This window comes from Malus sylvestris, chromosome 15 (genome assembly GCF_916048215.2).
Source record: "Malus sylvestris chromosome 15, drMalSylv7.2, whole genome shotgun sequence".
Lineage (NCBI taxonomy): Eukaryota > Viridiplantae > Streptophyta > Magnoliopsida > Rosales > Rosaceae > Malus > Malus sylvestris.
The window spans coordinates 15,153,575-15,170,698 of NC_062274.1; the positions used below are offsets into that span (position 1 = coordinate 15,153,575).

Consider the following 17,124-nt stretch of genomic DNA (forward strand, 5'->3'; position numbering starts at 1 on the left):
GACTTTGTCACTCTATGCGCAGAGAGAAGAGACAACTTGATTTTGGAAAGACGAAAATACCCCTGACATATAAATAATAAAGATATATCCAAGTGTTTTGCGGATTCAATAGTATTATTAAGGATAATGTTAGCGAGATTAACAAATTTATGAGGTGTATTCAATTGGGATTTTGAAAGATTTTAATGAATTTTTATAGAGTTTTATAGAGTTTTATAGAGTTTAACTAATTTGTAGATATTTCATGTAAAATTTTGATTCAATTCTCTCAAAATCTTATAGGAAGAGGTGAGACATGTGGATACTTACACTACAAAATCTCTTCAATTCTATCTCATTTCTCAACTTTTCCAAATTCTTTAAATTCAAATTCAAATGAATACACCTGAAATGTTATAAACTTCTTTAACATTCTAATTAAATACACCCAAATTTCTAATAATTTTAATAAACTATCTTAAAATCATGATTGAATACACATTAAATTTCAGAAAATCATTTTAAATCCTGATTGAATACCTCTAAATTCATTAAAAGAATTAACATCTCATTAACACTATCTTTCCATTAATTATTATTTCAATATTAAATTAAAGGACAAGGATTGTCTGCCCTCCACTTCCGGTACCCTCCATGTGCCCTTCTATTTGTGTGGTCACGGTTAAGCCAAGTCAACATTTTATATTATTTTTTTATATATATAATAAAACAAAATAAATAGTAATATAAAATGTTGACGTGGCTTAACCGTGACCACACAAACAAGAGGGATGAGGCATCGGAAGTGGGGGCAGACAATCCTTGTCCTAAATTAAATGGGATTAGTGTCTTTTGCGCATATATACGTGGCATTTTGTTAGAGTTAATTGGGGACATCGCAAAAGGAGCAAAAGGCTGTGATTGGTTTCTTGCTACGCAGTATGTCACGTGGCGTGATACGATAAGTGGAGTAGGGTTTACCAGGTAGTGGTGCAAGTCATCGTTTGGGCTCGATTTAATCGGGTTGTCGGGTTGGAAAGGAAATATGAATATAACCTAATAAGTCAAGTCAATTCAGGTTAACTCGGGTTGTATTATTTGTAGGGTTATCATTATCAGATCCTTATGTCGTTAGTATTTGAGTTTGAGCTGGTCATTCGTTCGCAATTGCATCTTTGAGTTTTTCACACTTTAAAAGTTTTGGGATTGTTTGTTTACTCGAATACAGAGAGCAGTAGACATGAATTTGCTATCGTGCGTTTTTAGGACAATTTTTTTTTATAGTGTGACGTTATATTGATCATACACCAAAACATATCAATTAAATGTTAACGATGTATCAACCAAATATACACAATGTTAATCTTGAATAATTTTCTGTTTAGGTGAATTAGAAAGGAGTGAATGAGCATTAGAGAGGAGAGGAAGGAGGTTTTATGAAAGGGAGTGGAAATAGTTTGTACTAGTAAATATATAACAAAAAAAATGTGAGGCATGACTTTATTTTATGGATTGTGAGGTATGGCTTTAAGTTTTTATAAATCACAATGAGATTTTCGAGCTGTACAGACGAAGAAAATGTCAATAACGATATTTTGCTTGCTAACTAGTCAGGCAATATAAATGTTGGACTTGTTTGAAAGTTGCTTTTAAAATAGGGAACTTTAACGAAAAGTACCCGGTACTGTTCATTTTAACTAAAAATCACATTTTTACACTAAAAAATCAATCTTGGTACTATTCAATTTACCCTTTATTTTGTCCTTATCATTAAAACTCAAAGTTTTCAAGCCCTTTTCATTAGTTTTCCTTTAAAGGGAACTTTAACGAAAAGTACCCGGTACTGTTCACTTTAACGAAAAGTATTTTGACAAAATTACTTTTGATTTCTAAAAGCATTTAAAATTCACTTTTATAAAAAAAAAACGCTTTCGGTCTTGATAATTTGGAGAAAGTAATGTTGATAGGTGTTCCAATTTTGGAGTGAGTCAATTAAAATTTTGAGAAAGCAAGTAGCTCTGTACCATAGTGGTTAAGATGAGTGTTGTATTTGCACAACGACTCGAGTTTAAACTCTGTTGACTCCCTAATATAATATCTAATGTAACAAATTCATCGTTTGACAAAAAAAAAATTATAATTTTTCATTGTGTCCAAAACATGGAAAGTACATCACGTGTCACTAAGGTCTATATGAACCCTTGGTCTCCAAATAAAAAGAGATACTAAACTTATATAATTATATAACTAAATTACACTAATCATCTTTGTATTTTATCTTAATTTTGATGTTCGTTGTTTCATTTTCATCCTTATAATTTCATTATTTATGCAAAGGCCATAACTTTTACAACTCTAATTTTTTAGGGAGTAAACAAGGGGGAAGGAGAAATTGAAATAAAGACGGCAAGTAAAGATGAATGTTTTTATCAAACTGAGCTACAAGTTCCTTGCCTCCAACTAGATTTTTCAAAAAATGAAAATGTGGACAAAAAATGAAAGAAAATATCAACTTATTTGAAGTGAAAACAAGAGGAAATTGTATAAATTGTCTCTCAACTTTAACGCAATTGGAGCAATGGTCCCTCAACTTTATTTCCATGACCATTGGTCCCTCAACTCTTCAAAATGTGTAGATATGGTCCTTTTTCTTAACACCGTTAATAACTCCGTTAAATTCAATCATGTGTATGGTGCATGACACTGACTATAAAGGCAATTTAGGAAACAAATTATTTTCTAGATAAAAGTATCCCAAATAATATACAAAGGCACGAGCTTCTCCAACCAATCGAATAATTTATCCACCATTATAAGGCTCTGGTGTGCTTTATTGTTATTGAAAGTAATGTAATTCTCAATTGCTGTCTGCAATATTATTATACATTCACAAAAAGGAATGGGAGTTTTGGTACATTACTAGATTGTTTTTGTCTTGTTAGGTTGAAGTCAATACCCCTCCCCAGGTTGAATTCGATACCCATACCCATAGCTGATTGAAACTTCCTCCATGCCCAATTCTCAAATTCCCTTTCCTTGTTGCTCTACTTGAGAACTGACATGTTGCTTTTTCTTTCCTTTTTGAGAGTTAATTGGAGCTCGTGTTTCGATGTTCCCTTGAGAAATTTGTGTCCCTGAAGTTTGAGAGTTTGCTTGGGCATTTTGAGTTGTTGCTTGAGTGTTTACTTGTTGAGTCTCCTGCATTAACCCAATAATGAATTAAACTGCAATTCAACATACAACACTTGCTAGTTTGGTTTTTTAGGATTTACTAAAGCATAAATATGTACCTGATTCTTATTTGTTGCATCCGTGTGTTGTGATTTTCCACATCCTACTTTATCGTGCCCCAACTTTCCGCATTTACCGCAAGCTATCTCTACAAACCATTTTCTATGTCTCTAAGGTTGCGGTGTGTCATTGTGCTCACCCAATAGATTAATTGGTGGTGGAGGATAGTGTGCTTGTGGCTCAACTTCACCTACAGACACAATTCTCTTTCTTTTTGGCCTGCCAAGTTGCTTCTTGCATATTTCGGAGGATCTCCGGTCCACATCATGATATCTGATAACTCCATCGTCATTTGCTAAACTAACTTTGAAATCAGCTATGGGTATCAACTTCAACCTGGGGATGGGTATTGAATTCAACCTGGAGTCTATATTGACTTCAACCTGGGGATGGTGATCCTTTTATCTAGGAAATAATTTGTTTCCTAAATTACCCTTACAGTCAGTGTCATGTGCCACGCACATGATTGAATTTAACGGAGTTATTGACAGTGTTAAGGAAAATGATCATAACTACACATTTTGACGAGTTGAGAAACCATTGCTCCAACTGGATTAAAGTTGAGAGACTATTTCTACAATTTCCTCTGAAAACAAAACTATAAGTTTTAAGGACAGAATTATAATAGAAAAAACTATAGGGACAAAAATGAAATCCAAATAATCACAGGGACTATTAGTGAAATTGACCATTTATATATACACGGAAGCAGCCGTCTTCCAATTTCTCTTGTTCTCTATCGATCGATTAAACCACCACCCAATCTCACAAAGCCCTCTTCGACAAACACAGAAAGCTCAGAAACCCTTCCGCTGGCAATAAGGTTAGCATTCGATTCTCTCCCTCGGCTATTTTATTTTTCCCAATTCATTTGTTCTTATTTTTCTCCTGATCGAAGTTAGGGCTTTTCATAATTCCTGTTCTAATCGCGTTCTCAGGGTAAATTAATCTTCAATTATTGCTTGCTTGATTAATATTTGATTGTTAATTTGAGTATTTTGAGTTCAATCTGATTGGGCATTGATTAGAATCTACGAATTCGATTGCTTTGTTTATTTTTTGTAGTTCGAAAGTTTTGATTTTTTTATTTATTCTGGTATTTGTTCGATTGGAACAGTTTGGGATTGGAGGAAGAGGAGATTTATCGCCATGACGTCTCTGAACGAGCTGATTCCGCCGCCAACGGCAACCACAACGACATATTACGACCACTCGAACGATCCGTGGTTCCGGCAGCGGTTCAGTTCTTCCGAGGCGGAAAGATCTGCTGCTGTCGTTAAACCTAATCCTGTGCCTCAGTACTTGAAGCGCCAAGGCTTTGTTCCTAGGAAGGTGGAGGACTTCGGGGAAGGCGGCGCTTTCCCGGAGATTCACATAGCTCAGTACCCTCTTGGCATGGGCCGGGACAAGGTGGCGAAACCTGGGACAAAAATTCTTCCGGTTTCAGTTGATGCCAATGGGGAGATTGCGTATGATGCCATTGTTAAACAGAATGAGAACTCGAGAAAGATTGTGTATTCTCAACATAAGGATATTGTACCAAAAATTTTGAAGGATGCGGAAGAGGAGATGGAAGAGGATGAGGATGAGGAGGAGCAGAAGGTGATTGAAGAAACGACTGCAGAAACAAAGGCTGCGCTTGAGAAGATTGTGAATGTGAGATTGAGCGCTGCACAGCCGAAAAATGTGGCCAAGCAGTCGTCAGAATCGCAATATATCAAGTATAAACCGTCTCAGAAATCGGAGGCATTTAATTCTGGTGCCAAGGAGAGGATTATCAGGATGATGGAGATGCCTGTGGATCCACTTGAGCCTCCTAAGTTCAAGCATAAGCGTGTTCCGAGGGCTTCTGGATCCCCACCTGTGCCGGTCATGCATTCCCCTCCTCGGCCGGTGACTGTGAAAGACCAGCAGGATTGGAAGATTCCACCTTGCATTTCAAACTGGAAGAACCCGAAAGGGTATACAATTCCTTTGGACAAACGTCTTGCAGCTGACGGGAGAGGCCTTCAAGATGTTCAGATCAATGATAATTTTGCAAAGCTCTCTGAGTCTTTGTATGTAGCAGAGCAGAAGGCTAGAGAGGCAGTTGCTATGAGATCGAAAGTTCAGAAGGAAATGTTGATGAAGGAGAAGGAAAAGAAAGAACAGGAGTTGAGGGCATTAGCTCAGAAAGCTCGTTCTGAGAGAACAGGTGCTGCGCCCCCTGCGGCCATTCCAATGGCTTCTGACAGAACAGCCATGGATACTGATATGAGAGGGGATTATGAGCGTCCAACAAGGGAAAAGGAAGCGGATTATCCAAAGGAGACGAGGGAGGAAAAAGAAGAAAGGATGCGGCGGGAGAAGATTCGCGAGGAGCGGCGCAAAGAGAGGGAAAGGGAGAGAAGGTTGGAGGCCAAAGATGTAGCAATGGGGAAGAAAAGTAAAATTACGAGAGATAGAGATCGTGATATTAGTGAGAAAGTTGCCCTTGGCATGGCTTCTGCCGGAGCAGGCAAAGGGGGAGAGGTTATGTATGATCAGAGGCTATTCAACCAGGAGAAAGGAATGGACTCAGGGTTTGCCACTGATGACCAGTACAATGTTTATGACAAGGGCTTGTTTACTGCACAGCCGACACTCTCAACTCTATACAGGCCTAAGAAGGATGTTGATGGTGAAATGTATGGTGGCGCTGATGAGCAGTTGGATAAGATTATGAAGACTGATCGCTTCAAACCCGACAGAGGATTTGGAGGAGCTGCTGAGAGGGCAGGGCCAAGAGATAGACCGGTCGAGTTTGAGAAGGATGCTGTTGAAGAAGCCGATCCATTTGGTCTTGACCAGTTCTTGACAGAGGTGAAGAAGGGCGGCAAGAAAGCCCTCGATAAGGTTGGAACAGGAGGGACAATGAGAGCAAGTGCCGGGTCTTCCATGAGAGATGGCTATGAAGGCGGCTCCAGCAGATCTCGTATTGGATTCGAAAGGGGTCGCTAAGCTGTTCTGAACTGCAATTTTCAAAGTTGATTTGTATTAACTCTTTGCAGTTACGTATCTATTTCGGTTTTGTAATCGCCTATGATTGTGGCACTTCAGTTCTCGACAGAATTTGACTGCCTAAGATTGTGACGATAAACGTCGTACTTGTATTTGTGAGATGTCGTTTTATCATCCCTACTTATGTTTCTTTGTGTTCGCCAGTGCATGATTGCCATGAGAAATTGTGATATGTGCGTTGCTCAAGCGACGGATGCAAAATTTCCTGCGATCTCTGCCGTGCGATCGGCAATTTGTGTTGGAGGGACACCAAAAACATTGCGAATGCTCAATGGCGACTGCGGCAACGTACGCAATTGACTGCAACGGAACGTACAATTGTGCACCATTTTATAGATCAACAACGAAATGGGAATGTGGAGGTTGATGGAGAAGTAAAACTGTTATTAAAACTGTAGGTTAAAAGGCACATTCTCGCTCGGCATCCAAAAATGATGTATTACACGCCTAAACAACTTCAGTAAACAACACGCAACTGACTCCAAAAATGATGTTATTAAAGCTGAAGTAAAAATGTTGTTTACATGACACAAAACAACTTCAGTAAACAACACGAAAATATCGTTTTAATTATTTTCCAAGTGAGTTCTTGAGCCATCCATGGTTTAGCAATTTATCTCTATTCATTTGAAATTCAGCACTCTGGCACTCCGGAAGCGGCCTCCAAAACCACAGTTTTCCTGCGAGCAACATCCATGAGAACTCAGAATATTACAAATAAAACTTCATTTTAAGGAGCCTCTGCTAGAATTAACTGGGATAGCATAAAGTCGAGAAAATATACCTACATCGCGGTTGTGTACATTGAGTGCTTCATGATAATTATGTTGAGAGAGCTGAACACAAAAAAACTTTTTAAGAAAATACATGAGAATCAATTTGCTCTATGTTTGAGAAGATTTGCCTCAAGGCAGTAGCATAGTTTGGAGATTTTGCCTGAAATAGGAGATGAAAGACCAAATATAAATAACCTTAAAGCGTATGAAAGACATTTGCCGACACACTTAAAAATCATATCAACACAAGAAGGAAGATGTAGAACCAATCACATACTACTGCACATGAAGCACTAGAAGATATAAACATGTATATATAATTATACATCATAGCTAATTTAGCCTACGGGATTTTCCCTTTTTCTCTACCCAGATATTGCACTCTCGATAAACATGTGTGTTTCGCCACTACACTTAAAGCATGAGACTTGCATGAACTCTACCATACCGGCGCTTAGCATTTATGAACACACTACTTTTAAACTTCCTTAAACAAATCTAAGCATGTTGAAAGAATAAAAAAGGTCGTACCCAGTGCACAAGGCTCCCGCTTTACGCAGGGTCTGGGGAAGGTGAATGTCGGCTAGCCTTACCCCCATTTATGGAGAGGCTGCTCCCAAGTCTCGAACCCGAGACCTACCGCTCATGGGCGAAGACACTTGCCATCGCACCAAGTGCGACCTCTCATGTTGAAAGAATACGATAGTAAAACTTATATATTACATCTGCAAGTTACAGATAAACATACACATGGGTTATTTTCGAGATAGATGGTAGTGAGCTTCTCTCTTGAACCAGCAACAACCTTGGCAAAGCCTTCAAGTGACTCTATGCTGTTGTCATTAAGCCATAGATCTTCTAACCTGTAACACAAGATTCCCATTAAAGGGTAGAATAGACAAGACAAAACAACATCAAACGAATAGCAACAAAGGGGTCTGTTACATACACTGTAAGGTTTTCAATACCCTCCACCGATGCTAGCTTATTATTTGATACATCCAAGACACGAAGGTTGACTAACGTTGAGAGGCCTTCCATTTTCGAAAGACCATTATGGCTTAAGTACAACTCCTCTAGAGCAACACACTCCTGCAAAAGGTGGAGCGATAGAAAGTTTCAATATTAATACAACAAATGCACTTGAGATTTCTGCCTCAAACAAATCACGGTAAACCAATCATTTACCTCAAATCCCGTCATTGAAGTCAACCGATTGCTCTGCAAGCTCAGCTTCTTGATGCATTTCAACCCACACAAATTCACCACCTTAATCCGATTCCGCCCCAGCCACAGCTCCTGCAACTTTGTCATGTTCTGCAAACTCTCCATCACCTGATTTCACATTTCATCGTACAATCTTAACAAGCCGGATGCTAGTTTTGCTACATTATCAATAATTTCCATGTACATAATCTCAAATGCTCAAGAGAACTAACCCGCAATCGATTCGAACCGAGCTCGAGAATCAGAAGTTCATGGAGGTGCTCAATTTCTTCAATCTTGGTAACTTCATTTTTCGATACGTAGAGCTCCTTGAGGGTACTGGTGACCTTGGACAATCCATGTAACGACGTAATCTCGTTGAAAGAAAAGTCGAAAACCAGAAGCTTCGTGAATATGCTAACATCTGGTATTTTCCCCAACTTATTATCCCTCAGCACCAACTCCTGCATTCCTCAAAACTGTTAATTTTCCCGGGTACCAAACAGACCGCCAAGAAAATCACATTTAATTTTATTTTCCCGGGAGCCAAACAAACTACCGAGATAATCACATTTTAATTAATTTTCCCGGGGAACCAAACAAAACCGCCACGAAAATCACATTTAATTATTTTCCCGGGAACCAGACAAACCGCCAAGTAAATCACGTTGTAATTTTATTTACCTCGAGACCGGAGAGGGCGTCCCAGCCGGATATCGGTTCGACGGCGGCGTCATCGATGAGGTTCTGACGGAGTGACAGCTTTTTGAGGTTGGAGAGGTTCGCAATCCGAGTGTCTAAGCTGGTGAGGCGGTTTGCAGTTAGGTCTAACTCAGTTAGACTCGGCGGTAACTCGACCGAGTCGAGGTCATGGAGCTGGAAACTGGTGAGGTCGAGGACCGTCGAGGAAGAATCATCCTCCGCCGTCTGATCGTCGTGCTCTTCGGGATTCGGATCCGGCGGTGGCGCTAAAGTCTGGTCGGCCATTGAAGTGTACGGTATTCGCCAGGTTGCGTTTTGCGCTTTTTTTGGTTGGTTTTTTTTTCGGGTGGCGCTCCGCACACCATTTTTACCATTTAATTTCGGACCTTTAATCCCCTTTAATTATTTGATTGGACGCTAAAAAATTAAGAGAAAATATTACAGAGGTATCTTGTGATAAAATTTCACACATGTTAAGTTGTATAAATGTTAATTAACAGGTTGGGTATGGATTGGTGTTGTTGAAAGTGGGTATTTGGTCTGTCTCTTTGATAATTTAACATGGTATTAGTTTCAGGCTCGAAATTCCACGTGATAGGTCCTTTTGGGCGCACGCGCATGGTATTAGTTCTAGGCTCGAAATTCCACGTGATAGGTCCTTTTGGGCGCACGCGATGATGGTAGTTCGCTTGGCCTCATTTGTTAGGTGAGTCTTCTGGACTCCACGTGATTACTGACATATGGATCTTTTTACATGTAACCCACTCATTAGGTCTAATGTGAAGAAGTGTGTTGAAATATACCACATCGGTAGAATAAAGAAGAAAATAAGAGTTTAAATATTCTCCTCCTACTTAGCAATCCGAAATCTTTTGTAATAAAACTTCACACCTATTAGACACTTATACCGTGCAACAATAATTAACAAGTTGAAGACATATCCATATTGTTGGTTGAACATATTTGTTTTCTTTTTCTTTTCTCAAAGGCATTAGTCGAAATTGTGAACACGGAAAATTCCTGAAACGAAAGAGACAAGAACAACGTGCACAAACAAATATTTGTATTTTGATGATTTTGGGTTACAATCTCTCTCTATTTTGATCCTCTGATTCGATCTCCGTAAGGTGTGTATTTGTGGATGTGTGATTGATCCAAAGGGCCGTTGTGTTTGATCTAAGGATGAACGTTCTTCAAGGGCCGTGGACTTGATCTTGAAGGTGGATTTGAGCGGATCTTCAAAGGGGCTTTTGGGCTTGATCTTTGAAGAATAGTGATGAACGGATCTTCAAGGGCTTTTGGGCTTGATCTTGAAGAACGGTTGGATGTGTGGATTTGTCAACGTTGTTGATCCAAAGGGCCGTTGGGGCTTGATCTTGGATGAACGGATGATGAACGATGGTGTTTTCTTCAAGGGCCGTCGGGGCTTGATCTTGAATTGGTGGATGGTTGATCCAAGGGGCGTCGGGGCTTGATCTTGGAAGAACGATGGACGAAGAACGAAGAACACTTTCTTCAAGGGCCGTCGGGGCTTGATCTTGAATTGGTGGATGATTGTTGATCCAAATGGCCGTTGGGCCTTGATCTTGGAAGAACGATGAACGAAGAACGAAGAAGGCTTTCTTGATTCTTCGGGAACCTGGATGCTTGAGAGCTTCGGAGTTTCAGAGCTTCAGAGCTTCAAGGTGTAATATGAATTGGTCCCTTTAAATGAATGAAATGGGCTTGTATTTATAGAATTTTCCAAGGCCTAATTTTAAATATAATATCCCAAATGAAATAAGTCGTTTCTGCCAAGTGTTGACACGTGTCCTATTTGATCACTTTTCCAACTCATTTCAATTTTCGTTGAGTCACACGCTACGTGTAAAATTTATGTAATACATGAGCGTTGACACTTTGATTTATCGGTCAACATTTATTTACCGAATTTTCGATGTCTACAAATGCCCCCACTTCAAGGCACGTCGTATACATGTGCTTGTCACGTGTAGGAGATGCGTTTTGAAGTCCCTTACTGTAGATGTCGATCCAAGGGCCGTCGAGGCTTGATCTTGAATTGGGCTGGAGATTTCTTCAAGGGCCGTTGATGCTTGTTCTTGAACTTTTGTTTGAAATTTCTTCAAGGGTCGTCGAGGCTTGATCTTGAAGGTTGAAATTGGGCCACAATGAGCTTTATGTGGTAGATGATCTTTGACTTTGGTAGTGGATGAATCGGCACGTGTTTTGTTGCGCTTGTTGACTTTCCACAGCTTTGATCTTGAACTGGGTTGGAGGATTTTCTGGATTCCTCCAATTGTTGATTTTCCACAGCTTATTCTTGAACTAGGTTTTGATTCAAGGGTGGTAGACACTTAATCTTGAATCGGACTTGTGATTTCCTTAAGGGCCGTCGAGGCTTGATCTTGAATTTGGTTGGAAGCTTCTTCAAGGGCTGTTAAGGCTTGATTCTTGAAGGTTGACTCGAACACATGACAAGCAGGCACGAGGTGAAGGTGACGACTTGTTGCTCTGTTCAATCTTTCTAATTCACACCTGAGCAGTTTGGTCAACGGTATGATCTTCAAGATTGATGGGCTCTTCTTCCAGTTGGTGACTTGATCTTTAAGGATTTGATTCAAGGGTGATGAATCGGCACGTGCAGCCCACAACGCCTAGTAAGTCGACCCAAGAATTTGAGGGTCAAAATGAGTTCACCGTCCTCAGGCAGATGCGGCATCTTCTCGAGTTCTTCTTCTCAGACTCTTTCTGCTGAGTTGACTGTGCATGCTGCATTCTTCTCTGCTTGTTTCTTCAGGCAGATGTGGCAGCTTCTCGAGTTATTTAGCTCGGACTCCTTCTGCTGAGTTGACTGTGCGGACCGCATTCTTCTCGGCTTGTTCCTTCTGCACCTTGTCTCCACATGCTGCAAGGTATCATTTTCACTTGCCTTATCTGTTCTCCAGGCAGATGTGGCAGCTTCTTTGAAAGTACAGTAGCAGTGGGAGACGAGTACTCGATAGCAGTGCTAGGTAGGCAATCAGGGAAGGGCTCCAAGCAGTCGGTTCCTTACCCGCGTTTGAGTGGAGGTTCCGGCATATCGTTTTCCTTATCCTTGTCTTTGTAGGTAAGAACAAGGACAAAGGAAAGGACAGGGAGAACGCATGATATGAGATACTTTTGCTTTCTACCCTGGTGATATGAGATACTTTTGCTTTGGTGTCATTTGTTTGCTGAGGTACCCCAAGGAATAAGGAACACTGAGTGACTCAAGAGGCTTCGTTGGGAAGGCATTCTCGGCGATGAAGAAAGGTTTCGTATGTCTGCCTTGCTATGGAGGGTGAAGGTGGACAGTTATAAGGAGTTCCTTAATACCTGTAGAGGTACTGCTCTTTCACTCGTGTCAGTAACCAATGCGTGATTGATCAGTATGGCTTCACGTGCTTTCTTCTTTATCAGAAATCTTCGACAAATTGTCCGTAATTTCCGCCAAGCTGAGTGTGCATGTGACAGGTGTTGACGCGGCTAAAAAAGACTGGCGCTTCTTCGATAACTGGGATCGGCACTTCGACAAATTACCCGTGATTTCCGCACAGCAGAGTTTGCGTGTGATGGGTGTCGACGTGTCTGGAAAAGACTGGCATCTCTTCGATATCTGGGATCGGCGCTTCGACAAATCACCCGTGATTTCCGCAAAGCTGAGTTTACGTGTGATGGGTGCTGACGTGTCTGGAAAAGACTGGCGTCTCTTCGATATCTGGGATCGGCGTTTCGACAAATCACCCGTGATTTTCGCAAAGCTGAGTTTGCGTGTGATGGGTGCTGACGCGTCTGGAAAAGCAAGATGCCTCTCCGATTTCCGAGCTTGCCTCTTCGATTTTTGAATTGGCCTCTTCGAATTCTGAGCTTGCCTCTTCGATCTCTGAAATCCCGTTGAGTGCTGATTTTTTATAGAGGCATGCAATTCGTTTCAAATCACACTTGAATTTTCGCTTGCAGAAACTCCCTTCTTGCACTTCTAAGATCTTGATCTGTCTGACCTCTTCTTTCTTCAACACCTTTGAAAATGTCTGGACCCTCCGACCGTCATTTTGATTTGAACCTTGGTGAAGAGGCAATCCCGCCTTCTCCCGACAACATATGGCGCCCCTAATTCATATCCCCTACTGGTCCTCTTACCGTTGGGGATTCGGTGATGAAGAATGATATGACCGCCGCGGTGGTGGCCCGGAACCTTGTCACTCCCAAAGATAGCAGATTGCTTTCCAAGCGGTCTGATGAGTTGGCTGTTAAGGAGTCTCTGACCCTTAGTGTGCAGTGTGCGGGTTCTGTGTCCAACATGGCCCAACGCCTATTTGCTCGAACCCGTCAAGTTGAATCGTTGGCGGCTGAAGTGATGAGTCTCAAACAGGAGATTAGAGGGCTCAAGCATGAGAATAAACAGTTGCACAAGCTCGCACACAACTATGCCACCAATATGAAGAGGAAAATTGACCAGATGCAGGAATCTGATGGTCAGATTTTACTTGATCATCGGAGGTTTGTGGGTTTGTTCCAACAACATTTGCCTTCGTCTTCTGGAGCTGTACCGCGTAGTGAAGCTCCGAATGATCAACCTCCGATACCTCCTTCTTCTGTGGCCCCACCGACCGCTGAAGCTCCGCCTGAGCAACCTTTGTGAAGGCTCTCTCTCTCTCTTGTTTGTTTATTTTGATTTATGTATATTTGCAATTTATCGGAAACATTAATAAATGAGCTTTATTTCTCTTAGTGTCTATATGCACTTTTTTTTTTTTTTTAGATAATTTGCAATTCATTGAATAAAGAATTCTCACGTCACATTTCCAAATGCCAGTAATCTAGTCTTAGGTTTTACAAAGCATAGATACCCATCCGGAGATTCAAGTAAAAAATTTCACTGATACAATGGATGAATGCTAAAGAAAAATGTATGACACCATGCTCTTCAGACCATCCACACCAATCTTGTTTAGGAAGCTTAAGGGAAAATGAAACCTCAATCTCAAACTTCTCAGGTGCAGCATCTCCAGCTCCATCTTGCTGGTGGTGACTCGATGTTGAAACATTTATGGCATCACCGAGATGCTATTTTGTGTTGTTTATTTAGGTCAATGCTCGTTTTTTTTTTCTTTTGCAAACCAGGCAGGACTTGACATGCTGGAAACAACATTAGTCGCCTTTCAGGACATCTCATTGGATAAGATTTTTTGATGATGCCGGACGCAAGACGTTGTGCGCAGACTAATGAACCAGGGTTTTGCGTACTTGCCCGCCAGCAAGCAGCATATTTGGGGAGAAAACAAGGACATACCGCCAGCAAACAACATATTTGGGGAGAAAACAAAGGACATACAACTTTAGCTGTATGTTTGAGATTGAATAATCACCACGAAGGTTGCCTTTCCCCCCTCTTGATGTTAATATTGTTCACGTGGAAGGACGGGATGAGGTGGATAGAGGGGCCTCTCATCAACCCCCAACACAGGACTTTTTCTAGATGAATTCTGCAAAGCGAATGTATGAAGATTTTCCTGCACAATATCAAACTGGTGGCTTTACACCCCAGCAAGGTGGAGCTGGAGATGCTGCACCTGAGAAGTTTGAGATTGAGGTTTCATTTTCCCTTAAACTTCCTAACAACCCTGGTTCATTAGTCTGCGCACAACGTCTTGCGTCCGGCATCATAAAAAATCTTATCCAATGAGATGTCCTGAAAGGCGACTAATGTTGTTTCCAGCATGTCAAGTCCTGCCTAGTTTGCAGTGCCAATTTGTGAACACGGAAAATTCCTGAAACGAAAGAGACAAGAACAACGTGCACAAACAAATATTTGTATTTTGATGATTTTGGGTTACAATCTCTCTCTATTTTGATCCTCTGATTCGATCTCCGTAAGGTGTGTATTTGTGGATGTGTGATTGATCCAAAGGGCCGTTGGGTTTGATCTAAGGATGAACGTTCTTCAAGGGCCGTGGACTTGATCTTGAAGGTGGATTTGAGCGGATCTTCAAAGGGGCTTTTGGGCTTGATCTTTGAAGAATAGTGATGAACGGATCTTCAAGGGCTTTTGGGCTTGATCTTGAAGAACGGTTGGATGTGTGGATTTGTCGACGTTGTTGATCCAAAGGGCCGTTTGGGCTTGATCTTGGATGAACGGATGATGAACGATGGTGCTTTCTTCAAGGGTCATCGGGGCTTGATCTTGAATTGGTGGATGGTTGATCCAAGGGGCGTCGGGGCTTGATCTTGGAAGAACAATGGACGAAGAACGAAGAACACTTTCTTCAAGGGCCGTCGGGGCTTGATCTTGAATTGGTGGATGATTGTTGATCCAAAGGGCCGTTGGGGCTTGATCTTGGAAGAACGATGAACGAAGAACGAAGAAGGCTTTCTTGATTCTTCGGGAACCTGGATGCTTAAGAGCTTCAGAGTTTCAGAGCTTCAGAGCTTCAAGGTGTAATATGAATTGGTCCCTTTAAATGAATGAAATGGGCTTGTATTTATAGAATTTTCCAAGGCCTAATTTTGAATATAATATCCCAGATGAAATAAGTCGTTTCTGCCAAGTGTTGACACGTGTCCTATTTGATCACTTTTCCAACTCATTTCAATTTTCGTTGAGTCACACGCTACGTGTAAAATTTATGTAATACATGAGCGTTGACACTTTGATTTATCGGTCAACATTTATTTACCGAAATTTCGATGTCTACAGAAATGTCCTATGAAACTGTCATTAAGTCTTAGTTTACTCCTTGAAATTGGTTTTGTCTCAATTTGCCCACTGAAACTGGTTTTGTCTCACTATTTTGTCTCACTTTACCCACTTCTGTTAATGGTATGTTAAATTTAAGGGTATTCTAGACATTTCAATTTTTACACATTTATTTACCTTTAGCCTACACATTAAACAAGTCTCAAATTTATTTTTGACAACTCTAATTCAAACGCATACATTTTGAGCATTTTTAAAAATAAATTATTCAATCAATAGAAAAATTCCGAGCAATAAAATCATTGTATCAACCAAAATAAGGGTTAAATTTGTTCGTAGAGTCATTTCACTTGCAAGACGTCCATGTATTGGCTCGAAACTTTGCAATTGAAAAATATTCATTACAACAAAATCATTATACAATTAAGCTATCTTACCCAAAATACTTCCCAAACCAAAAAAATGAAATGTCTAAAATACCCTTAAATTTAACAGTCCATTAACAGAAATGGGTAAAGTGAGACAAAAGAGTTGAAAATGTCTGTTTCATGAGGTAAAGTAAGACAAAACCAATTTTATGAGGTAAATTGAGATTCAATGACAGTTTCATGGAGTATTTCGACTAATAAACCTTTTCTCGAATGATGTTTTCACTTTTTTAACTTCAACATTTGTCGAGGAATATCTCTCAAGTGCTTATTGGTCGTTGAAGTGGATATCTTCAATCCTACACATTAAATGGTGGAACTCGTTGGAGGTATAAATTTCAAAGTTTGATTTAGTTAAAATTGAGATTACAGAAATTCAGATTGGTAAAGATTCAAGTATACAAACTTAAGAAAGTTTCGAAGTAGATAAGTTAATACACATACACCTCATGAAATTTTTGTGTTTTTACAAAATTATCTCAAGTTTGTAACATATCACAAACAACTCCTATCGTTTTAAATTTATTTCACAAAAACCTTAGTATTGGGGTTTCATTAATTTTATGTTAACATCAGCATAAAATAATTTTAAAATAACAAAATTAACCTTGTATAGCTTTTTTATAGTAAAAATAATAACGGCTTTGTACCCTTATTAATAGGTACGAAGCAAATCATTGATAAATTCATTTGATGACTAGGGATTTATTTTCCAACTCAGTGTGTTCAAGTCTGAACTATCCCCTTCATCTTAAAATACAATATTAACAAAAAAAATGTATGATGGAAAAGTAGATACAACCCACAATCCAATTCAAATCAAATACGTTAAATAACTAGAAAATTATTTCTTTGACAAAAAATAACTAGAAATTATTTATTCTTGACCGTTACAAGATTATCCGCTTTTTGCTTTATTTCGTTTTGGGGCGTAATTTTGAAATCAAAGAAAAATAGAGAAAAAAAAATTAAATAAAACGGAAAACAA

General features: G+C 39.9%; 2 protein-coding genes across 3 annotated transcripts; one reads left to right on the plus strand and one right to left on the minus strand.

Annotated features, from left to right (window-relative positions):
* The first annotated feature begins 3,987 nt into the window (after positions 1-3,987).
* On the plus strand, positions 3,988-6,439 carry LOC126601738 (SNW/SKI-interacting protein-like). The gene is made up of 2 exons (XM_050268498.1): positions 3,988-4,093; positions 4,388-6,439. Exon 2 carries the CDS (start codon positions 4,420-4,422, stop codon positions 6,247-6,249), a length of 1,830 nt encoding a protein of 609 aa, XP_050124455.1. The 5' UTR covers positions 3,988-4,093; positions 4,388-4,419; the 3' UTR covers positions 6,250-6,439.
* Positions 6,440-6,785: 346 nt separating this feature from the next.
* On the minus strand, positions 6,786-9,367 carry LOC126601739 (protein phosphatase 1 regulatory inhibitor subunit PPP1R7 homolog). 2 transcript variants are annotated; one of them, XM_050268499.1, is made up of 7 exons: positions 8,976-9,367; positions 8,525-8,755; positions 8,274-8,420; positions 8,035-8,177; positions 7,834-7,948; positions 7,098-7,245; positions 6,786-6,989 (listed from the first exon to the last, which is right to left on the minus strand). In XM_050268499.1, the coding sequence occupies exons 1-6, from the start codon at positions 9,276-9,278 to the stop codon at positions 7,165-7,167; spliced, it is 1,020 nt and encodes a 339-aa protein (XP_050124456.1). In that variant the 5' UTR covers positions 9,279-9,367; the 3' UTR covers positions 6,786-6,989; positions 7,098-7,164. The 2 variants fall into 2 exon arrangements, with proteins under 2 accessions (XP_050124456.1, XP_050124457.1); XM_050268500.1 differs by having other exon boundaries at positions 7,094-7,245.
* Positions 9,368-17,124: the final 7,757 nt, after the last annotated feature.